General features: G+C 42.1%; 1 protein-coding gene across 2 annotated transcripts in view; it reads right to left on the reverse strand.

Annotated features, from left to right (window-relative positions):
* Positions 1 to 3463: 3463 nt before the first annotated feature.
* MED26 (mediator complex subunit 26) overlaps positions 3464 to 25433 on the reverse strand; it is a 64596-nt gene continuing 42626 nt past the window's right edge. For both annotated transcript variants that reach the window (XM_073592798.1, XM_073592787.1), the window contains 2 exons: positions 8469 to 8543; positions 3464 to 6316 (listed from right to left, as the gene is read on the reverse strand). In XM_073592798.1, coding sequence (XP_073448899.1) covers positions 4646 to 6316; positions 8469 to 8543 — 1746 coding nt within the window. In that variant the 3' untranslated portion in view covers positions 3464 to 4645. The remainder of the gene's footprint in view (positions 6317 to 8468; positions 8544 to 25433) is intronic.

A 25433-nucleotide genomic window follows, 5' to 3' on the forward strand; every position in this document is an offset into this window, starting at 1 on the left:
CACTGTGCATGTTATGCTCTGTTCTAGAGCCTGTAATGAGTGATCTCTGAGCAGGAGGTCATCCAGATACCCGAGCACAAAGATCCCTTGGGCCCTTAAAAGACCCAGTACTGGTGCTAGGACCTTTGTGAACCCGGGGAGTTGTAGCAAGCCCGAAGGGTAGAGCCACAAACTGAAATGGACGTTCCTACTGTAAAACTTAGGGACCTCTGATGAAGCTGAAAGGTACGTGTAAATACACTTCTTATATCGATGTAGGCTAGAAAGTTTCCCCTCTGGAGTGAGGTTACTACTGAGCGGACAGACTCCATCTGAAAGGACTGTATCAAGAGATACCTGTTCAGGGACCTTCACATGCCTGACGAAGGGGTCCTGCGTGACTCCGAAACGTTGCACCTTTTTGTGTTGTGATCATGCAATAAACTAAACCGTTTGGACGCCACCGTGTGCTGATCCTTGGTGTGCTGGCAAATATCTACATTGTGACTTGAACCAGTATCCAGCTGGTTGTTGCTGCAGCACCCGACCTTTAGAGCTTATACCAGGAACGTGTGCGATGGGAATATGATACATTGCAGATAAAGGCGAAGCCGCGTGCGCCATGGCTGTCAAACTGCTGACACACGTGCGCCATGGCAAACCAAGGTGCAATGGTGCACCGTCCTGCGCCATAATACAGGTAAAAAACAGCCAGACACAAGAAAATAACAAAAAAAAAAAAAAAAAAGTACACTTTGCAAACACCCACAGCTAGGCCAAAACTCCCCGTATGGTCACCGCACACAGGTGTCCAGCTTTTAGCTAGCTTGACCGATTGTAACAATCACTGGGAGACCCCACAATAATAAAATAAAGGGGTTTCACTTACCCGTCCAGGCGCAGGGCCACTCAGAAACTAAGGGCCCAATCTTCACTCTTTATGGCGGGTTCCTGTCACTTGGACCTTCAAGGACTGGGAACCCTTTTCATGTTTAAACCTGTACAGCACCCTGCAGGAAATGCCTTAGCGCCGTAGTGTCCAGAAATTCCACTCCCCAGGGTCCAGCTCCCGGAGGCCACACTACAGGCAAAACCTCGCAGGATCTGGAGTCTTCTTTGCAAGGATCAGGTACCATTTATCCAAGCATAAAAGCCTGTGTCAAATGGATCCGGATGGTCAATCCCTTGATTCATTTTGGAACCATTTGTGGGACTAGAGACCTGGAGCTCAAACAAACCGTGCCATATACTTTGCAGACACTGGTAAAAAACTAAAGTACTTCTTGTATGGGAGGGGTTATACAGGGATCACTTCCTGTTTGAAGACCTTTGGTCTACCAGTGTCCACACACCTGATGAAGTATAACCCAGCAGGTAATGATTATTAGCCTGATTCTGTGACCCACGATGTGTGAAAAAAAAATGCCATCTATAGTTCCCGCTGATGTAGAACACTAAGCTCCCCAGTGCATGTCATTTATAAAAATCTGCTGTATAATAGCTTACTTCAGAGCACCATTCAGCGCTCAGCTGACTGCCCGCTGGTCTCCTCTCCCAATGTGATAGCTACACAGGGGGAGTTGCTGGGAAACCCCTGCTGACGTCAGACGAGACAAGAGGAGGAGAAGGAGACCAGCGGGCAGTCACGTGAGCGCTGAATGGCGCTCTGAAGTAAGCCATTATACCGCATATTTTTTTATAAATGACATGCAATGGGGAGCTTAGTGTTCTACATCAGCAGGAGCTATAGAATAAATCTCTTCTATTTAGAGCAGGTTAGGTGGATCGGGGAGCTGACAGGCAAGGGGGGGGGGAGAGGAGAGACAGACAAGGGAGGGCAGGCTGCGGATGACAGAGGTATGTACGGATGACTCCGGTGTCAGGGTTCAGCAGCTCTGATATATCGGAGTCAGCGTACAGGGGGAATGGTATAGCCAAGCAGGATTAGCCAGGTATTACAGGGGGCCAAATGACACAGCGCAAGCACTCTGCTGTATAACATGCTTTAAAGATAAAGGATTTTTTTTTTTTTGGAGGGGGGGGTTAACGCACACTTTAACCTCCCCTTACATACAGTACAAGGCTTTCATGAATTAAGCAAGAGGAGGGAATAACCTCTGAATTGGATCAATTCAGAGTTAACTTCTTTTTTGTGCTTAGAAAAAACATGTGGGGGGGATAAGCAGCTATTCAGAGACTAGAACACACTGCTTCAACCAATGAGTCCACAGCAGTCAGCATGTGGCCAGAAGCTGAAATACCTTCAAAAGATTCTGCCAGTAAAAAATGATCCGTAACCTCCACTAATAGATATTTTACCATATTCAAGTCAATCCCTTCCAGGGCTCAGGCTTTGCCCATCACAGTGGGTATACACACAAAAGGGTCTTCAAGGTCGGGATGTCATAGGAATGAACCACAGCCCTGAACTTGTATAGCGCCCTGCAGCTGACTCGCTGCACCACATACCAGTGCCAGTGGTGAACGCAGAATTCAGTGCCAGAAGCAAACACAGGCTAGCCCTGCTGTTGCAGGGTCTTGTTCCCAAGACGTACATCAAGGGTAACCAATTCATAAACTGCTAGTAAAGGATAGGGAAATAAGCAGTCAGATCTTGATAGAAGTATCAGTTGAAGAAACACTGGCTAAAAATTAATATCCAGCAGAAGTGGTCTATTACCCAAGATACTAGCAAAAAAACTGGAGCTGCACAGAATGCATGGGGTTATATGGGTACACTTTTTCCCCCAGCAAAGCTTTTGCCAATGTCCATCACCTGAAGCAGCATCAAACCCAAGGTCTAAGAGTGAACTCCTGTGTCCCATACAATTAAGATATAGAACTTTCATTTGATCGTGTTTTACATCTTCATTTTGCTCATCTCCACCAGCCTCCTTGTTTCTACATCCTGTCTTTATACATAATTGCGCGACCAGTTTCATGATGGCAACATTGGCAGAATGTGCCTGTGCAATGTGCATTAGCACAGCTTCTTGTAGACCCATTGGCAGAGAGTGTGACCGCAGCAATAAACAACTGGGAGCCAGGAACAGAGTGCTGTGGCCCCATAACAAAAAGGGTATTCATTGTAGGATAACCAATTATTCTTCTATGCTGTAAATAAAAGCTGCAGATATAAACACATTGAAATTACTTCAAATTACATGGATATGTTAATGCTTATAACATTTTAAGGATTGGGTAAAAATTAGTAAATACAATCAATTCCAAAGCATGACCATTTTGCAGTTAAGTACATATGCAAGCCATAAAGTCCCTCTGAACAAACAAAACAAAACTATGCACAATTTGTATTTTTTTTTTTTATTATTATGGTTTCCACATTTATATCACAATTTGTCCACCGATAGGACGAAAGTTAGCAAAGTTGCTCTCTTCTGCATATCAGAAATACAGAAGTCTTACTGTACATTCAACTAAGGCTTTGTTTTTTGATGTATTTTTTTTTTTTTTTTTGCAAAAGAAAAAAAAAAAAAAAAAAAAAAAAAAAAAAAAAAAAAAAGAAAAATCGCGTTTTGATGGAGATCCCATAAGGCAGATTACATCTAAAAGGAATGGTAGCAAGTAGTTAAGTTTTTTTTTTCCTTTTTTCCCCAGAATACCAACTTGGCCTTATGTGTTCGGCCTCTGGACAATTTAGAAGCTGGTAGCACCATCGGTCACCTTTAAGTTTTTAAAACTAGGGTAATTTAAAGAACTTTTCTCACTAGGGGTAAAATGAACACAGTTCATTTCTAATGTAGAGATGCTGAAAACACTGAAATATGGTTAGAATTCACATGTATGTGTTGGGGCTTGAACAGGTTTCAAACGGTGGAAAGGTAGATTTTATATTGGGCTTATAAAAGGGAAACTAGCAGCAGCTTACAGATCTGAACTGTGTGTGATGGTAGATTGGTACAACAAAAACTTTAGAGAAAAAAAAAAATGATGGGGAGGAGGGAATGATTTATTAAGACTCTCCCCTAGTCAACATAAAGGGATCAGCTGTGATGCTTGGAACTGAACACTTCTATACTTTGCGCCTCTTTAGACACTTTACTGTCAAATTTTAAATTGAAATAAAATCTGAAAAAGGAAAAAAACATTAATTCAAATAAATAATGCATACTCTGTTAAGGTAACTTACTCTCAACTTATTTAAATCCTCTTTCACATAAGATTTAGGTACCTGTCATATATATAATTTTATTTTTTTTATTCCAGCCCTTTCTCAGGTACCGGAAAAATTCACCTTTTTGCAATCTTAGGGTAGGTTTGAACTTAACACTATTTTTTTCCATATATTTTATAGCTCACTTGCTATAGGAGTTTCAAAACTCCAAGTGGAACCCCCCTTGCACACCGTTCCATTGCATTTCTTGACCCCCTTCTGTAATCCTTTGCCAAGTTATCTGGTAGCAGCATTTAGCACAAAAGAACAGGTGTGGCAGACAGAGGGGGAGCTCTGACAGGGGAAGAGAATTCCCAGGATGTAGTGGACACAAAGCTTCTCTTCCAGGCTCTCTACACCCCAAACCCTTCACATCCCCCAAAAAAGGGAACTTAACTCAATCAAATCTTCCATTTTGAGCATTGGTCGCAGAGCGACCCATGGTTTGCAGTGAAAACCACAGATATGAGAAAGCAGATTTGGGACTGGTGCTCAGTCTAGGCAGACATAAGGCAAGATGTTTAATCTACCATCATCACCATGAGGGTCCAAGGAGATGCACTGCGTCCAATCAAACCAGTTGCCTTGTGTATCATGACAGCCATTGACACCAGGCCAATGTTGATTATGAAGTCTGTCTACGTCAGCGCTAGTCACTTCCCTGTTTTTTCCAGGCAGCTCACTCGGTAGGGCAAGTGGCACTAAAACATGAGTCTTTCTAGCTTCCCGCTTACTGCATTCCGCCTGTTTTAAATATTCAGACATATAATAATGTGCACTCTGCGTATGTACACCAGAGGAAGACAACAAGCTGCTCTGACGATTGAGATAGGACTGAATGATCCCAATTTGAGACAACTCCTTCCAGTCTGTCTGTTCAAAGGGACTTGGCAGGCCGAGTTTGGGGTCTTGTTTGTCTGTCTCAGTTCTGTGCTGTTCTGAAGGGGCTGAAATCTCTGCCTGGGATGGGTCTTTGTTTGTTAAAGGTTTTATTTGCCCAGTCATGAAATCAAATTTTAATTTACGATCCTTTTTTACTCGGGTTTGTTTGCTATTCCCATCTGCTGAGTATCCTTCTTGATCTCGACTACGAGATTTCTTTTTCTTGCGGCTGTCTGAACCAGAGGCTGCGTCATCGCTGTCCATTTTTGAGGACTCTGGTGAGTAGCTACTGCGAGGTGTTTGAGGATCTGTGATAGGCTGTCCACTACGATGTCCATGTGGGGTGTGCTGTTGGGTTACCCTAGGTGACTGCTGAAGTTGGTAGTCAGAGACCAACTGCTCTACAGACCTATGAGGTGAAGAGACTGCAATATCCCTTCTAGGAGACTCTAGTCTTTTTGCTATGGCAGGGGGTGTAGAAGGGCGCACAGGGGATTGAGAAGAGGGAGGATGTGCAGTGTCTACACCAGGCAGCCTTTGAGAGGGGCTGGGCGCAGAACCCTTTGGTGCATATGTGGTGTGCTGTCGTGCCACTAGTTCTGCCCTAGTGCCACGAGGGCTGTAAGAGGAACAGCGTGGACTTCGTGGCTGAAGAGAATGGGTTTCTTCTAACCCTACACTGTGCTGTTGTAGGACGGCCACTTTTAGTAAAGAGGAAGTGCTTGAGTGTTTTACAAGTCCAGGGGAGTTGGTGTGCGGCCGGACAGCATTTACCGGGATTTTACCATGTTTATCATTTTCAGCAGTCTCCAACCTGTTAGTCTGTGAACTGCCATCAAGAGGACCAAGTAGGTTTTCCGGGGGACTGCCTCCTATTCCATTGGTGGGAAGTGGTGAAGAATTTTGGAACAGCTCCTGATTCGGTTTGCCTGCTTTGCAAGCAAGCCCTTGGGTACCATCTCTATATTCCCCTTTTCTTTTTCGACTGGCCACCTTTTCAGCCTTAGGTGAATGAGCCTTCTGGATATCATTCCTGCCCTTAAGGTCCTGAAGAGGCTTTCCGCTCAACAGTGCAGTTTGATTGGTCTCTATCTTACAGTTGTGGGTACTACCACCATTTGCTGAACCTTGTGGGTTGGGAGTAGCCCTGGCAGCCTGCTCAGCCTGTACTGGCTCTATCAATTTCTGCCAGCTACGTAGCAGTTTCTTAGCACGTTTGGCAAGATCCTCGTTACTGGTCTTTTTACGAACATCATTAATTAGCTTTCCAAGTCGGGTTTCCTATAAATAAAAAAAAAAAAAAAAAAAAAAAAAAAAAGGAGATAAAATTAGACTTTATTTTCCCCTCCAAGGAGAATTTTAACTCAGATATGCTTCATATAAAAATACCACCTTAGGCCACAGAATAAACATTAACCACTTAAAGACCGAGCCTCTTTTTGACACTTGTTTAAAAGTTAAAATCTTTTTTTTGCTAGAAAATTACTTTGAAAAAAAAAATAATAATGATTGGTGTTTCTAACACCCAAGAGAATAAAATGGCGGTCGTTGAAATACTTTATCACACCATATTTGCGCAGTGGTCTTACAAGCGCACTTTTTTTTGGAAAAAATACACTTTTTTGGATTAAAAAAATAAGACAAACAGTAAAGTTAGCCCAATTTTTTTTTCTATTGTGAACGATAATGTTACGTCAAATAAATTGATACCCAACAAGTCAAGATTCAAAATTGTGTCCGCTCGTGGAACAACGACAAACTTTTACCCTTTAAAATCTCCATAGGCGATGTTTAAAAACTTCAACAGGTTACCAGTTTTGAGTTATAGAGGTCTAATGATAGCGGCGATACCGCACACGTGTGGTTTCAACACAGTTTTCATATGCTGGCGCTACTTACGTATGCATTCGCTTCTGCGCACGAGCTCTTATTAATTTGAATTTTAAAGACCCCAGATCTCATATTTAAAATAAAAAAACAATAAAAAAAATAAATAAAAATCACTTGAAAAAAATAAGGTAAAAAAAATGATCCTTTAAGAGATCTATGGGCAGAAGTGACGTTTGAAGTCGCTTCCGCCCTCTCATGCTATGAATGGTGGCCCATCTTCCTCTCAGTCGGCAGCCAGGCATCCACAGGAAAGAACACTATTGTCTGCGCCGATAAAAGTGATCTTGAGGTGAATCCGCCATGGAGACCACTTTTATATTATAGAAATGCATGGCGTTCCCGAAAATACCAGGGTTATGGTATTTAGAGTCAAAGTGCCGATGTATGGATACGCAGTTTTGCATGAAGTGGTTACACTTGAAATCAAGCCCTTATGCACCTATCTAGCTGCTTGTGCTGTAAACCATTTTGTCCTAAAACAAAACCCTAAGCCAAGTATTTTGTTTCTAACAGTTTACAAAATACCTGCAGGAACATTAAAAGGCTGGCAGCCTGCTGTTCTGTAGCTCTGCTGTAAACTTTAAAAATTTCTCCACAATGTCTATAGCTGCAAAGGTGAATGAATCCTGTTTAACCACTTGCCACACCCCCCGTCAAATGACGGCTCTTGTTCTGGGTGGACGTCGTAGCACGTCCTCCCAGAACGACCACTTTCGCGTGGCCGTGTTGCTAGGACACGGTGCGACCCAGATCTCTGTAAAGAGCCGTGGCACTTTAACCATGTGATCGGCTGCGTCCAATCACAGCCGGTCACATGTAAACACAAAGATGCCGGTAATCGGCGCTCCTCGCCTCACATAGAGTGTGAGGAGAGCCTAAGAACAACTTTTTTTTGTTGTAAATTTTCGTTTTTTTTTTTTTAGGAAAAAATAGAAAACCCAGAAGTGATTAAATACCACCAAAAGAAAGCTATATTTGTGTGAAGAAAATGGTTACAGTGTAGAATGCCCACACAATTGTCATTCAAAATATGACCGCGCTGAAAGATGAAAAATTGCCTGGGCAGGAAGGGGGTGCAAGGTAACCTGTATTGAGGTGGTTAAAAGGGTTTTATATGTAAATACTGTAGGGCGTAAATCACTGGCACAGGTACAATTTGAGTATGTTTTCATTCTTTAAAGATCTTTCATTCTTTAACCACTTGCATACTTACATATCGGCCTAAATGGAGGAAGGAATTACGTTTTTTTATATAATTTGGGGGATACTATAGCAGAAAGTAAAAAAAAAAAAAAAAAAAAAAAAAAAAAAAAAATCGGTCTTTTTTGTTTATAGCGCAAAAAATAAAAAAAACATAGAGGTGATCAAATACCACCAAAAGAAAGCTCTATTTGTGGGGAGGGAACGGGGATGCAATTTCGTTTGGGTAGAGCGTTGGCAGAACTGCGGAATTGTCAGTTAAAGCGACGCAGTACCAAATTGTAAAAAGTGCTCTGGTCTGGAAGGGGGTAAAATCTTCCGGGGTTAAAGCGGTCATACACACCTCCAGTGCCTCTTTGGTAATTGGATACTTCTCCAAACTGGAGATTACTTCCAACACGGCCACCATGTTACGAATCTGGAGAGACAAAAGGTAAAGCGATTTGGATCAAAGTTGGAACAAATTTACAAAAACATGCATCAGACAAAAAACACTTGTAAAACATTTGGGATCAACAGTAATGGTCATTGAAAACAAAGTTGTTAGACAAAAAAAAAAAAAAACGTTTGCAAATTTGTAATAGGGTTAAGCTTTTAATCTAGAGAAAGCATCAATATTAAAAACGGAACTTCACCCAATAGAACATCCTTTAACTCCTGGCACCCAAAATTGGTAAACAAAAAACACATTTGACCTTTTTAGTGGTGCAGCACAGCACTTTGTTATTTCTTACCTACGTGAGAAAGGCCTAGCACCAGTCCCCCAAAATTTCTTGGTATGACCATGTCTTCTTGCAGGAGAAGGTTTTACTGATGGGTGCATGCTTGTTGTGGGATTCAGGCTCTGGCAGAGACCTCTGGCACATCTGTGCACCCACAGGATACTCAAAAATAGCAGCGTGGAAGTGGAGATGCAGGGCAAAAATTTAAGGGGACCGAAGTTCCCAAGTTTTGGCATTTACAGTCAAACTGAGGCCTCTAATGAGGCTAAACTACATTCACGTGTAAAAAATTTCAGGAAGGAAATTCAAGTACAGTCTGGTGGAAGCTGCAACTCAGAATCCTGAGCCACATGGTATGTGGTGCAGCGTTAGAGAATGAGATCTTGGTTTTTCACACAGGTGGTTTGGCTTGTGGTAGATGCCCTCTATTAATCTGCTTGAAGCAATAGTAAGCCTACACTACTTTGACCAGCAGATGTCCTCATAAGCACAGTTTCTATATCAATCTGTCGTTAAAAAAAAAAAAAAAAAAAAAAAAAAAAAAGTTAAATCACTGCTACATAACACAAGAGGAGAGCAACCAAGTCAACACATGTCGCGGAAAAGGCTGCCACAAAAAAAAAAAAAAAAAAAATCTTAGAGGCCAATTTAAGGTTATCAAGAACATCTTTACATCAAGTATATCAAAGTTCACCTTACGAGTAAACCAACAATATAATCCAGTTTTTTGGCCAGTGAAAATCAATCCATTTTATTTCACATTTTGAGGCCACACACTCCTAAAATTGTTGGGATTGATGGCAACAAATAGCCAATACCAGAATGACACTGAATTCAGAGACGTCAACTTTTAGATCCAAGTTACAAATAAAAAGCAAGCCTGCAAAAGTACCTCTGAGGCCAGCTGCACAGGTATTATTTAGGAATTACATAGCACTAACAGTTTGCACAGCACTTTACAAGGTAGTGGGAGACCGTGTTACAATACAACAACAGAAGGATCATAGGGTCCTGCCTGCAAAAGCTTACAATCTAAAAAGGGTATGTACAAAGGAGAACTTTATTACCCTATTTCTACTAAAGGAAAAAAAAAAAAAAACTAAAATGTTTTTATTTTAACCGAAGTATATGCAAATCCTGCGTAAGTAACAAATGATGTGGCAGTGATCATTTTCTGTAATAATGGGTTTTTAAATTGTATTGTTTTATCGTTAAATACACAGAAATTGTCACAGCTCTTTAACCACTTGACATCCGGAGGCCGTCATATGACGGCCTCGACTTTCAGGGCTTATATCTGAATGATGCCTGAGGCTACAGACATCATTCAGATGCCGGCATTTTCAGCCGGCGATTCCGTACACCATAAGAATGATCATAGCGGCTGTTCCACCGCTTGATCGTTCTTACGGGCGGCGAGAGGGGACATCCCCCCCCTCCCGCCGCCCTCCGGTGCTTCTACCGACTCACATCGGTGAGTCGGATAGCGGATCCGCCGGCGCCGGATGTTCACCATAGAGATTTCCGGCGGACCAGATGGTCGCCAGAGTCTCTATGATCGTTCGGAGGCCGGGCGCGATGTTATGACGTCACACCCGGCCTCTGCATTTAAAAAAACGGCGCCGCTTCAGCTGTGAAGCGGCGATCGTTTTATTTTTTTTTTATTTTAGGCTTCCCAGCCTAGAGGTGAGATGTGGGGTCTTATTGACCCCATATCTCACTGTAAAGAGGACTGAACGTGTCATATTCCTATTACAAGGGATGTTTACATTCCTTGTAATAGGAATAAAAGTGGTCAAAAAAAAAAACAAAAAATTTTTTAAAGTGTCAAAACAAAAATTTAAGTAAAATTAACAATAAAAAAAAAAAATAAAAAAATTTTAAAGCGCCCCTGTCCCCGTGAGCTCGCACGCAGAAGCGAACGCATACGTAAGTCCCGCCCACATATGAAAACGGTGTTCAAACCACACATGTGAGGTATCGCCGCGAACGTTAGAGCGAGAGCAATAATTTAGGCCCTAGACCTCCTCTGTAACTCAAAACGTGTAACCAGTAAAAAATTTTAAAGCGTCGCCTATGGGTATTTTTAAATACCAAAGTTTGGCGCCATTCCACGAGCGTGTGCAATTTTGAAGCGTGACATGTTAGGTATCTATTTACTCAGCGTAACTTCATCTTTCACACAATGCAAAATTTGGCTAACTTTGCTGTTTTGTTTTTTTTTAAAGCATGAAACTGTTTTTTTTTTAAAAAAAAAACGCGTTTGAAAAATTGCTGCGCAAATACCGTGCAAGATAAAAAGTTGCAATGACCGCCATTGTATTCTCTAGGGTCTCTGCTAAAAAAAATATATAATGTTTGGGGGTTCTATGTAATTTTATAGCAAAGAAATTATGATTTTTGACTTGTAGGAGCGAAATGTCAGTAATGGCCTGGATGCGAAGTGGTAAAAAAAAAAAGGAAGAAGAAGGCCTTATAGCTCTATTCCTGCCTCTCCCAACACAGAAGAATCCCGTCATCAAGTTAACCATTTGAGTTTAGAATTGCGCTTGCAGACATACATCTGAATATAGTTAGATCATGTCATCACCTTTCACCACCCTCTAGTGTAGTGGTGGGCATCTTGACAATTAGAGAGTTTTCAATTTGGGCCCCTAAAATGTCCAGAGGGCCGTAATATAGCAACATGTTTTCATGCTTTAAGGCATGTATTAAAGTGGTTCTAAAGCCTTATGGCCTCATGTACACGAGACGCTGTTGACCGTGCGTTCAAAGGCAGTTGGACACTTTTCAACTGCCCCTGAACTCATTCAATGTTATCCTATGTGTCCATGTACACAGTCTCGTTTTTTGGTGTTTTTAGGCAGTTGTGTTTAACCTCATTTTTCCAGAAGCAAAAAAATGGGTTTGGATGCAAAAGTTTTCCACGTTTCAGACGCTAAACGCCTGCGTTTGCGTTTATAAGTGTTTTTAAAGGAGCCCTATTTTTTGGACCAGAAAACACAGAAATATGATGGTAAACTGCAGCAGAGAATGACATTTTGTGACCCGACTTTGGGGCCCCATATCTCGGGGTCCCTTGGTGCTAGGAACCCCAAATATTGTGTGCAAACACAGTGGAACTAGCACTACAGCATATCCAAATTTGGGGTTGGATTGGATATTTTGTAGTGGATATGTTGTAGTGCTAGTTCCACTGTGTTAGCACACCAAATTTGGGGTTCCTAGCCCAAAGTCGGGTTGTAACATGTTCCTTTAAAAACACTTAAAACGCAAACACTACAACATATCCAAAATTGGGGTTCCTAGCACCAAGTGGCCCCGAGATACGGGGACCCAAAGTCGGGTCGCAAAATGTCATTCTCTGCTGCAGAAGTGCCTGACATTTTGTGACCCGAATTTGGGGCCACATAGTGCTAGGAAGCCCCAAATTTGGATATGTTGTAGTGCTAGTTCTATTGTGTTTGCACACAAAATTTGGGGTTCCTAGCACCAAGGGACCCCGCAAAATGTAACTGCTCTGCAGACGCTTCTAGATGCAAACGCGGTAAAATGCCGCTAAACGCGGCATGCAAATGCGGCAAAATGGACGTTTCTAAACGCCAGTTTCAGCTTTTAAAAACGTGTTCAGCAGAGTTTGCACCAGCGTCTCGTGTGCATGAAGCCTAAGGGTTTTCACCTGAATGCATTCAGGTGAAAAACCTTCTGTGCTGCAGCTCCCCACCAGACACCCCCCCCTTTTTCTTACCCGAGCCAATCCAGCAATGTTTGAGTACAGCAGAACCTGCTGCTGTCTTTCTCCAATTGGACAGATTGATAGCAGCGGGAGCCATTGGCTGTCAATGAAAACCGGTGACACGGGAGCTGGGCTCAGGAGCCAGCACGCACGGGTGCCCCCATGGAAAGCAGCTTTCTGTGGGGGCATCCAACTAAAAATGGGGGCATGGAGCACTTGACAGGGATGCCAGAAGATAAGGATTGGGGCTGCTCTATGCTAAAGCATTGTACAGAGCAAGTATAGGTGTGTGATTTTAATACAAAAAAAACACGCTTTAGAACCATTTGAAGTAATTCATTAGAAAATAATAAACTAACATTCATTTTAGTGTTCTGTTTTGAGAAAAATAAATGCAGGTTTCTGTTCTGGCAGCCACAACAAGGCATGTTACAGCAACATGCCAGAGCAGACAGGTATAAAGAGAGCATTACAGTTATTAGTTTAGCTGACAATTTTTCTTTTCATCTTTCCATCTCACCGTGCAAGGGTGATGTGTGTGCCTGTGTGAGGCTGGAACTGACAGCGTGGGTAAAAAGCCAGTCCCAGTTCTACACAGACACATCACCTCCTGACAGCTGATTTGACCAGGGTTGTGCAGGAATAAGGAGACACTTTTCATCTCAGAATCAAATGAGTTCTTTAATAATAACTTCAGCAGCTACTGATGTGCCAGCGGCATTTCTGCAATGGAAGAGGGGTCCATTTACCAGCAAACAGTGGATCCCCACTCAGTAAACAGACTTCTCCAGCACAGGAAAATGACTAACATATCAGGAGCTGCTGCCAACTATTTACAGTTGACTGTGCCAGCTCACAAATGTGGATGGTCATTGAGGGCCTTCCCTTGAACCTAGCAGATGGTGGGCCACACAGGGCTCCTGCTTAGAGACAGTGAATGTGCTTTACACTGCTCCTGTTATCAGAGGAAGTCTGTTTCATGTGGGATCATACAATCCTTAGGTGGCTTATCTTGGCAGTCATTCTACATGAATTAGTACCAATTACACTTTCAAAGATAGCAACCAGAATTACAACTTCCAATACAAACTGCACAATGCGCAAAATAAAACAAAGTAACCATCACTTTGAAATCTTTTGGTTAAAAGCTTCAGCAAAGATCTGTTGGATGTAAGCATATGCTCCAAAAGAAGCAACACACTAATCTGTAAAAGTACCAACACTGGACAAACTCAGTGGTTCTTAAGCCTAAACATTTACCTTGATGCATGCCTTGCATGAAGGTTAAAAAAAAAAAAAAAAAAAAAATATATATATATATATATATATATATATATATATATATATATATATATATATATATATATATATATATATATATATATATATATATATATATATATATATATATATATATATATATATATATATATATATATATATATATATATGTTTGGGCATTAGCATCCCCCCTCAACCCCCTCCCCCCCTTTTTACTTACCTGAGCCCTCATTCGATCCAGCGCTGTGCACATCTGCAGCTCTTCTCTTCCCCTCAATTCCAGGTCTTGCTGGCTTATCATTAAGTGGCTTCCCATGGGGGCAATGGACAGGGAAGGAGGAGGGGGCAGGAGCGCTAGCGGGGGACCCAAGAAGAGGCGGATGGCAGCTGCTCTGTGCAATTCCACTGCACAGATCAGGCAATTATAAAAAAAAAAAAAAGAAGTTTACCTTGACAAATTGATTTATTATTGAATAATTTGAGTATGTTTACCTGAAGGTAGAGCTGGGCGATTTTCTCCCAAAAAAAAAAAAAAAAAAAAAAAAAAAACTCGATTCACGATTCAAAATTTTTTTTTGATGGACACTGCGCCGGTCCTGAGGAGCTGCAGGCAGGAGTTTTTAGGCAAGGCCGTGGCTTCAGCCTAGTCCGCGGCGTCCGGCCTCACAGACTAGGCCGAAGCCGCGGCCTCACCTAAAAACTCCTGCCCGCAGCTCCTCAGGACCGGTGCAGTGTCAGCGCCGATCCTGGTGAAAAAATAAATAAATAAAAAAAATATATAAAATAAAATTGATTTGCTGAAAATTTGAATCGATTTCACCTCTCAACTCGATTCAAGATTCAAATAGATTTTTTTCCCCAGCCCTACCTGAAGGCTTGTTCATTCTTACTGCTTGTCCTAGCTAGACTCTCCAAGGCAAATGAATTACCAAATAGGAAAGGCTTTCACCAAGCTCATTTATAACCACTTGACCGCCAGATGTACCCTCCTTTATGACCAGGCCATCTTTTGCGATACAGCACCGTGTTACTTTAAATGGACAACTGCACGGTCGTGCAATGCTGTACCCAAATAAAATTTGCCATCCCCCCCAATTGGAGATCTCTTTTGGTGATATTTCATCATCTCTGCATTTTTTACTTTTTTTTTTTTTTTGCTCAAACACTATATTTTTACTTTCTGCTGTAAAACAGATCCAATAAAAAAATTGAAAGAAAACCATTTCTTCATGAGCTTAGGCCAATATGTATGCTGCTGCATATTTTTGGTAAAAAAAAAAAAAAATATCCCAATAAGCGTATAATGTTTAGTTTGCGCAAAAGTTATGGTGTCTATAAACTATAGGATTTTTATTCATTTTTTAATTTTTACTAGTAATGGCGGTGATCAGTGACTTCTAGTGAAACTGCGATATTGTGGCAGACATTGACACTTTCTGGGGACCAGTGACACCAATACAGTAATCAGTGGTAAAAAAAAAAAATATAATAATAATAATAATAATAAGCACTGTCACTGTAAGGACACTGGCTTTGAAGGGGTGATCAAAAGGCTAACAGTGTTTTACTATATGGTGGGAGGTGCTTTTATTAGGGGAAGAGCTAAAAATGTATTCCCTGCATTGCAGGACACACTTTTTTTTTTCTTCCCTCCTGCCAGAATAGCAACCTGCCTCGTTTACATAGGCAGACCGCTGTTCTGCCTCTCTGCTCGATTGTCGTTTTCTGGCGGACGTAGAGTCCCTACCTGGTAGAGCCTCATGCATACAATATGAGTGAGGTAGAGGAACAAATTGGACAAATTCTGCCAGTCTGCATGACATATTTGCAAATGCATGCAACCAAGACCTCCATAAAAACCAAACACAGAACAGATTGTTTAGAAAGACATGTACAGATGCATTACAGCTTTTTACTACCGCCCCCCAATCATATGTACAGCAAAGACTCATATCCAGTGTGCAACATAATTAAAAAAATGTTCTCCCAGAATTCCCCTTAGCAAAGACCTTTACCCTGGTCTTAACCCAAATAGCCGATTTCTGGGAGGGTACCCAACAGTAAAACAATACTAACAAAAACAGGTTTGAGTTTTCTTAGAGTTTGCTCTGTAGAGGACATGCTAGCCAGAATGAAGATCTGTAATCCTTAAACACACTATGTTGCCTTACTGCAGGTTCTATGTGTAATGCAAGTGTGCAACACAAGGCCAGCAGTAAATTACATTTGTAGACCTACAGAGAGCCTGACTTCTGGCTAGTATAACCACCACATCGCTCCTACACACTGCATTGTAAAAGCAGAACTAGTCACACCCACTTTTACTACCTCTGACATCAACATTTTCCATATGAGCAATGTGAAACTGAAATCTGACTGATGTTGCTTAGCTTGAATTTCAGGAACAGAGCACCTGCACAAGTGAATGCTGCAGAGGAAAAAATGACTAAGGAACAGGCCTTGTCATTAAAGCAATAACATGTCATATCTGGTATAATCTTTACACATAACCAACTAAGGTGAAAAAAATATGAATCAATGTTTTTAATTATAGTAGAAGCCTCATGCCCGTTACAGGAATGTTAGCGTACACAGACTAGCCTCTCCGGTAACTATGAAGCTGTAGAAGAGATGAATAATGCACACCATGAACAGGTAGTTCCTGGAGTGCCAGCCTCAGATGAGCAATATTGTAATAAAGAAGCCTACTCTATTACATTCATTTTTTCTGGCTTACATTTTTAAAGACCTTAAAGTGATTGTTCAGTCTCAAGGTTTTTCACCTTAATGCATTCTATGCATTAAGCTGAAAAGCATTCTTTGCTGCAGCTGCCCCCCAGAACCCCCCCCCCCCTTCTTACCTGAGCCCGATCCGATTCAGCGATGTGCACGGGCCCAGCAGCTCCAGCCGGCGTCTCTACTCAATGGACAGATTGATAGCAGGAGCTATTGGCAACCGCTGCTGTCCATCAAATTCAGTGACACAGGAACTGGGGGCAGGGCCGAGTCCCGCTGTCTGTGTCAATGGACGCAGAAGCAGGACTCAGGAGCGAGCCCACACGGGCTTTGGGCAGTACACAAGCAGGTTCGCTCCTGAGCCGCTGCTCTCCGTGTCCAGACACAGAGCCGTGGCCACCAGCCCCCTTTCTTCTCATTGGCTCACTAGCTGTGACTAACAGCAGCGGGAGCTAATGTCTCAGCCAATGAGGAGGGAGAGTCCCCAGACAGCTGAAGCTCTTGTGCACATCGCTGGAACACAATGGGGCTCGTGTATGTATTGGAGGGGCTGCTGCACACAGGCATTTATCTTGATGCATAGAATGCATCAAGGTAAAAAAACCTTGAGATTTTATAACTACTTTAAAAGGAATTTCGTTGGAGCATGTTATGTGCCCAAGGAAATATTTAAAAGCTACATGTAAGCAACACTAAGTAGCGTTGCACTGATACGGATATCGGTGCCAATACAAAGTATTTGCACGAGTAAATGCTCTGCTACCTAAAACGGATACCCTTTTCGTGTGGTGCAATTTGAGCCCATACAAAATGAATGGGCTCAAATTGCACTGCAAAGAATCGCATGCGATTTGAACAGGAATGTGGTGCAATTCCTGTTTGAAATCACATTTAGCTTCCCGCACTGTTCCTGTGTGAACCCAGGCTTGTCATAGTGACGTCAGCCTGGGTACACACAGGAGCGGAGCATGCGCCTCAGGCAGGAATCACATCCGGGATGTTCAAATCACATGCGATTCTTTGTAATAGGATTTGAGCCCATTCATTTTGTATGGGCTCAAATCGCACAGCACGAAAAAAAAAAAATAAAATAAAATAGGTATGGGTAAATAGTATCAGCAAGTGGTACTTGAGGAAAAGAATCGTAACTCGCCCTGAGAATAATGGTATTGGTGCATCCCTAACACTACGTTTCACAAATCATACAGGAGGTACTTCTCCCTAAGCAGAAGCTGTTCCCTTTCAGGCACACTGGGGATAATTTTTACTAAAGAATTATAGACTTTTCACTTAAAGTGACTGTCTACTGAGCTTAGTAAAAAAGACAAAAGGAATATTCACTTAAATCAACCAATTACATGTTCACCAAAATTCTGGGAAAAAAAAAAAAAAAAAAACAACTTGTTTTTTTCACAGATAAATGTAAAACTTAACACAAAACTGTTTCTGTAACTGCTGGAAATTGGCTTTGTTAGTCTATCTAAATTTTCTAGTGCATGCAACACTTTTCTCTCCTCAGACTGACAATGCTGCTCTCCAAAGGTGTCTGTTGCTTTTTAAACAAGAGTGGGGCATCTTAATACAGAGGTGTGTTACTGGCCAGATCACCAGGTGTAATCAGAGGGTAAAAAAGCCTAAAAAAAAAGGAAAATACTGGTAAAAGTAGAGGCTTATCTAATAATAGTGTGAAATAAAAGGGCACCACATCCCATATTACATGGAAAAATATTATACAGAAAATATGTTACGATCCTCTTCTCCTGCCAAAGTGATTACCCACAAAACATGTAGCAGTAAATGACAGTGGAACTCACCATGTAGCGTTTACTTCTGTAATTATGCTGGAGTCTCTTTATATCGATTTACAATTAAAAAGGGGAAGCCCATTTTATTTATTGGGGGAATAAAAACCTGCAAGTTGATACCAATATTTTAAAAACTCTTTTAGAATTCTGATTTTGCGAAGAAAATGCGAAAAAAACAAGAATAAAAACACACACACACACACAATTAATGCAGCCAACACATCTAATGACTAGTAGGCAGCAATATATTTCGTTTTTGGTTTGGTTTTATACCACTTTTTCAATCATTACTACCATCGCTTGTGGACTCCAACTCTCACACAGACCAAATAATATACAAGGATTTGGATTATTTTTACCAAAGAAATATAGCAGTATAAAATTTGTGAAAATTTCTGAAGAGATATGACTTATATTTGCAAAATTTTATAACAAACTAAGAAAAATGCTCCCCCCCCCCCATTTGTAGCATAAAAAGACCCAGCAGTGATTAAATACCACCAAAAGAAAGCCCTAATTGTGTGAACAAAATGATAAAAATGTTGTTTGGGTACAGTGTTGCATTGGCCTGGGTAGGATAGGGGTGAAAGTGCACAGTATTAAAAGTGGTTAAGGAGGAACTAAAAGGAGCCTAGAACGCTACATGCTGATTGGATACAAGCATAAATAAACTACTATATATATTCTCCTAAATGTGCCTTCTGCTGCTAGTAACCCTACTAATTATCTAAAGCAGTTGACTGGCACAGAAAGAGAAGAAAATAAATCACACACTGACAAATCGCACCATCAATAAATCTGGCATATAAGGTATCATCGATATAATGTATTCATGTAATGAGACACTAGAATAAGGTATTATGCGTTTCAAAGACACAAAGATTTGACAGTAAAATAATTAAAATTAGCCAAAGTTCCCAAAGCAGAACATAACTGTATCTGATCACAAGCTGAAAATGCCGTTTAATTCATTTTTAATATTGAAAGCAAACTCATTCATCTCTCCGTGATTTTGTTGAGAAATCCACTTTGAAAAATAGCCCCCCCTAGCATTTCTAGCTGCTGCCACCTTGAGTAAGGGCAGATGAATTTAAAGGCCAAGTTCACCTTTGGGAACATGCAACATGTTCCCAGTGCTGCAGCTGCCACCGCCCGCTGCACACCCCCTCTCCAGCTCCGCCCACACAGCCGCGACATTCATACACAGGGCTCTGTGTATGAATGAACTACAAGTCCGACACCCTTAGCCACAAAAAGACAGGGCGCACAGACCTAGTGCATGATCTTAAAACCATTGCTTTATTAATGTAATAGATGGTAAATATTACATCTACTCACAAGATGACAAATGTAACAATCGCATCACATGGTACAGCATCATTAAGTCCACATTGCATCATATCATGCGGTAGGAGAAGGTGAAGATCCAATAGGCTAACGCGTTTTGAGGACTAGCTTCTTCCTCATAGTTCAGCCTTATTGACCGTGGTAGTTCATGGAGTCTGTCAGCGAGTATCGGCTTACCCGTACAGGCTGTACGAGTATACCGATAGAGTGTGGAGGAGACCTGCATGGCATCAGCGATCTCCTGATGGCTGGTGCAATGCTTTACAGGCTCCTAATACTAAAAAATAATAACTGCACATTTTTTACCTGCAAAAAAGATGTGCATTTATCATTTTTTGTGCAAAGGTTAACTTATCCTTTAATTCCTGGAATCCATCTGCCCTTAGCTCAAGAATGAAGGCAGGATAGAGTGCCAAGCTGAGAAATCCTCCAGATAAAAGAAAACAAATTGCCCATGAAAACTCCTGGGATGAATGGATTAGGCCAGAAACTTAAAAGCTTAGCAGCTTAAAAATAGTTAATAATGAAAGAAAATGTAAACAACAACACGACAATGAGAAATGTGTAGATTATTTGAGAATTACTAACAGCAACAAAAATTGAACATGCCAGGAAGATCAATTCCTGATGTCATGGAACTGGTAAATTCCTGATGCCATGGGAATGTAAATACAAAGCCTTGCCAAAGCACAGGTTTTAAATTGCAGAGCTTCAGTGATGACCTACAGATGAAGATTCAAAAAACTCCTTCTGAGACAAATCAAACAGGTTTGAATACATCAGACCTCAACTTACCAGCATCATAAGCGGTTTCTTAAAATCTCAGCATTATCCATGGCAACAAAGTATAGGAATAAGAGCAGTTATGCACAAGACTGAGTCATGGTAGGGGTTAAACTTCTGCTCTCAGGACTTCAGGTCGTTTACAATGCAAGACTCCCAACCCATCATGCCCTGGGTCAGTCCTATAAATAATGAGCTAAGCTATTCATAGGACTGCTTGTCAGGACAGTGATCAGGTTATAACTGATTAACACACACACACCAGTGACAAGGGACACAGTATAGCAGCATGATGTGCAGCTGAGAAGGGATAAGACAAGAGTACATTGCAAACAGGTTTGCAATAGCAATCTAAAACCGGACAACTTTTCACAATCACGTGATTTTGAAAGTGGGTACAAAAAAAACCACTTGAAAGATTAGACCATTCTACGACAATAGTAAGGATCAGCAACTTGTATGTCTGTGGTGTTGCTTTTGAATTACAACTTGCTTACCCAAGTCTTCGGATACCTCTGCCTACTTATCAATAGTAGGAGTCTATAGAATCAGGTTTATAATAATACTTGGGGATTTGGTTTTCAGCTTGTTAAAAGCCGTTACACATTACCCCTTAAAGCAGCAAATTAAAAAAAAAAAAAAAAAAAAAAAAGTATAAAAAAATTACAACAGAAAGCTTTTAGAAAAACTAAGCCCAACTCCAGGATATTAGCAACCTCCCCCCACCTAACTCCAAATGCTGGTATAGAGGGAAAAAAAAAAAAACCACCACACACCTATTGAAATGCTCATTTTATTTTAACTGAATCCATTGTCACATGAGCATTCTTCCATTAAATCAACTTGGGTACAACCAGCCTGCAGGATTTTACTTGCAATTATTGCTAGCAGCTGGTATAGCCACTAGCAATAATCACTGTCTTTCCTTGTCAGGGACGCAGACCCATCCCCTCCACCCCCTCAATATCTCAGCAGGAGGGATTCCCCTATCAGCACTGGCTGCGTTAATGGGGGAATCGTGTGAATTTCTTTCCTGCAACCCATTGTAGAAACAAATAAAATTTGCACCATCTATGCCTGCCAAAGTTTAAACGGCTTGCTTTTCAGAAGCGTATGACAAGCAGAGAGGAGGCGATACAACAGCACCTCACTGCCTCTTTCTAAACCCCATCTGTTTACTTTCCTGGGGTCCTTCTTCAGTTGTCCACATCACTGTATGTGCGATGTGGACACCACCTATTGGTGGAAGCAACACTTCCAGCAACCGGATCCTTTCTTCTATGCTCCAGAGGCAGGAGAACTCCCCAGATTGGCAGGGGAAAATGTCTGGTCACCAGGGCATATTAACTGCTTGCTGACTGTATACAGTACATATACGGCAGCTCTCCTGTGCAAAATCATGTACAGGTATGCGATTTTGAACTTCCAGGTCTGGGGCCCACTCCCGCTGTGATTGGACACAGCGGGAGCCAAACAGCTAGGACCCGCCGATCGTTCCCAAGGGAAGCACAACGGAGGTCTGCCTATGTAAACAAGGCAGATCGCCGTTCTGTCAGTAGGGAAGGTAGTGATCCTGGGTTTCTGCCAAGCAGGAACATGGATCTCTGCCTTCCCACAGTACAACCACCTCCCCCACAGTTAGTAAGCACTCCCTAGGAACACATTTAACCCTTTAAACTTCCCTGATGTTAACCCCTTCCCTGCAAGTGTCATTAGTACAGTGATAGTGCATATTTTTAGCACTGATCACTGTATTAGTGTCACTGGTCCCCAAAAAAGTGTCAAGCATCACTCAGTGTCTGATTTGTCTGCTACAATGTTGCAGTCCCGCTATAAGTTGCTGATCGCCGCCATTATTAGTAAAAATAAAAGAAAAATTCCATAAATATATCCCATAGTTTGTAGATTAACTTTTGAGCAAACCAATTAATATAAGCTTATTAGGTTTTTTTTTTTTTTTACCAAAAATATGTAGCTGAATACTGAGTGGCACTGAAATGCAGCACTGATTGCATTGGCAATTGCTGGCATGATTGATGAGATACAATAACAGTTCAAACTTTTAGGATTTTGTAACTCGAGCATACAAGTGCTGCAACGCCCATCTTGGTACACCCTGCACTCTGCCACAGAAAGCCTACAGTCAGAAGGCAGCAGAAGACATCTTGTTACACTTACCCCATATAGTTACTGTACTGCGGCCGAGTGCAGGGTGTACCAAGATTGGCTTCACGGTATTTCATCTCTGACTGAGACATGGGCCATCACTTCCGTTAACGAATGTGACGGCCCGGGTCACCGATTCTGATGGAACATGCAGCTGAGACCCACACCCCTGCCCCGGCCAGCTTACCTTCGGCTGCTGCTAGAACTCGCTCTCCCGCCTCTACATGCAAAGGTATCAGATTAGGCATTGGGAGCATTTGCCTGAGTACAACTACTCGGGCAAATACTCAGTATCGGCACTGATACTAGTATTAGTATAACCCTAGTACAATCCTCAGATCAAATCTTCTGATAAACTTCAGAATACAGTCCCCCTTGAATGACTAAAAAAGGGACAGGCCAGAGGTAGGGACCCCATGAAAGAAGAACTACTTGGCTCAGATACAGTATCCAAATATTACACAGTCATCAAGAACTTGTGGAACTGTCAGAACTAACAAGGCCAAGGAACAGCTGTGCCAATTCAGCTTCCTCCAGGTGCCTTCTAGTGAGATTCTGCAATCTGGATCCCACAGGTACAGTTTCAGAGGGTGGAAGATCATTTTGGATGCACTGTAGCCCCCCCCAGCTTTCCCACAGCTAGGACTTCGAACAGCTGTGATTTGGTAGGGCTTTCCTCAGGGGAGGGGTTAGCCAGCCCCACTCAAGCAGGTGTAATCTATTCTACAGGAAGACCCTGCTACTCTGGGGTTCACACCATTTATCGACCTCTTAAGCCACCTGCTTGGCCCCCCGCTACCAGGGATTGGCTGTTGCTTAAATATTAAAGCTACATATTTGACTCTCCCCTTAACTTTGTTCCAGAAACCTACAAAAGGCAGGGGGGATAGTCAAACCCGCAGCCTGTGAAACCGGGACCAGCCTAAATAAAATCAACCACTGCTCCAATGACTACAAAAAAACAAATATTTCCCAAACACCCTAGCAGCCTATGTAGTAAAAAAAAAAAAAAAAAAAAGTTTGAGAACATAAATAGCTGGATAGCCGCACTCCAAAAAATTCACCTTTATTATATAAAAATAGATATCAAGGCATCACAGGTGGGTACAGACTAACTGCACAGCGGCCGACACGTTTCACACCGAATGCGGTGCATAGTCAAAGCAAGCAAAAAAAAAAAAAAAGTTCCAGTGTTTTGAAGTGTAAGAAGACAATGACTTTCCTAAGTCCTGTCTCTGCGTAGCACTAACAGGACCTAGCTAATGATGAACTAACACTAAACAGGAGGGGAGGACATAGGGAGAAATCAAATCCACATAGTAAATAAGCTGTAGTGCCCCAAAACCTCCACTTGATGTCAACATACTACAGATCATCATCTTTATCTAGTTCAATACAACACAAAACAAAAAATACATAAAAGTGGAACAGAAAATACATCAAACCCTATGTCAGTGGTTCTCAACCTTTCTAGTGCCGTGACACCTTGATAAAATTTCCCAAGTTGTGGGGACCCCTAACAATAAAATTTTCTTAGCGTGGGTTGTCAGCACCCAAGGCAAGACAAGTAATTTGCGCCCCTAACCCACGGACATTTAGCGATCCCTGAGTCCCTTCCACTCGTACAGTATTAAAACCCCTTATGGTAAATTTTAGGAAGTACCACTCTTTGTTCTCCTTAATTTCCCTTTTACCTCTCTCTATTCTAATTTCTCGTTTTCCCGCATCCCTCTCTCTAGTCATCTTTCTTGTTCTCTTATTCTCTCTCTTTTTCTTTGCTCCCACCCCCTCTTTTCCCCTCCCTTCCATGTATTCTCTATTTTTATTCCTTTTCTTACTCCTTGGGATGAGTGGCAGTGCTGGGGGGAGTTCTGATCAGCCAACTTAGGTGCTCTTGATCAAGGTCATCTGCTGATCTGAGAACTGTAGTTGGGACTTTTAATGCCAACTAAAATCACAGGTAGTGTTACTCACTGTGTCTCCAGCTCTGTGGTGTCTCGTAGCAGTAACACCTATGCCAAAATAGGAGATAAGGTCTCCTCCAGCCCCTCCCACTTCACAATCCTCACCAGTCAGCTGACCGCTAGTCTCTGCCCCCCACCCATGACGTGAACTGAATGGGTGTCTGTGAAGAGGCTGAGTGGGTGGCCGCGGGCTCCAGGAACAGCCCAGGTAGGCGGCAACAGGCTCCAGGGACAGCCCTGCTGGGCGGCCACGAAAAGGCTGGGAAAACGGTGTGGGCTTCAGGAACAGTCCAGGATTTGGTAACCCCTGGCAAATCGTCATTCGACCCCCAGGTTGAGAACCACTGCCCTATGTGATACAAATTTGGATGCTTGTAAGTTCTGCATGGTTCTCCTTGTGCTGGCGTGGATTTCTTCCCACATTCCAATTTGTTCAACTGAGTGCACCTAAGTTGGCTGCCTGAACTCCTAAGGCTACATTCACACTGGTGATTAGGGCTGGAGTGAATAGTAGCAGCAGGCAGCAGATTCCTGCTGCAGCTCAGCAGCCGCCATCCCCATTCACTATGTGCGGGAAACGTGAGTTCTGCACGCGTTTCCCGCATCTCGTTTAAAACGCATTTGCGACCTGCAGCGGGCCTCAGTGTCAACTTAATGGCAGCCCTAACGCAGGTCACAAAGGCAGTGTGTCTGCCAGCATCAGATTGCATGGAACAATGCGATCCGGTTGCTCTGCGTTTTATAAAGAGCACTACTGCAGTGGCTCGG

This window comes from Aquarana catesbeiana, linkage group LG01, assembly GCF_042186555.1.
Source record: "Aquarana catesbeiana isolate 2022-GZ linkage group LG01, ASM4218655v1, whole genome shotgun sequence".
NCBI classification, from domain to species: Eukaryota; Metazoa; Chordata; class Amphibia; order Anura; family Ranidae; genus Aquarana; species Aquarana catesbeiana.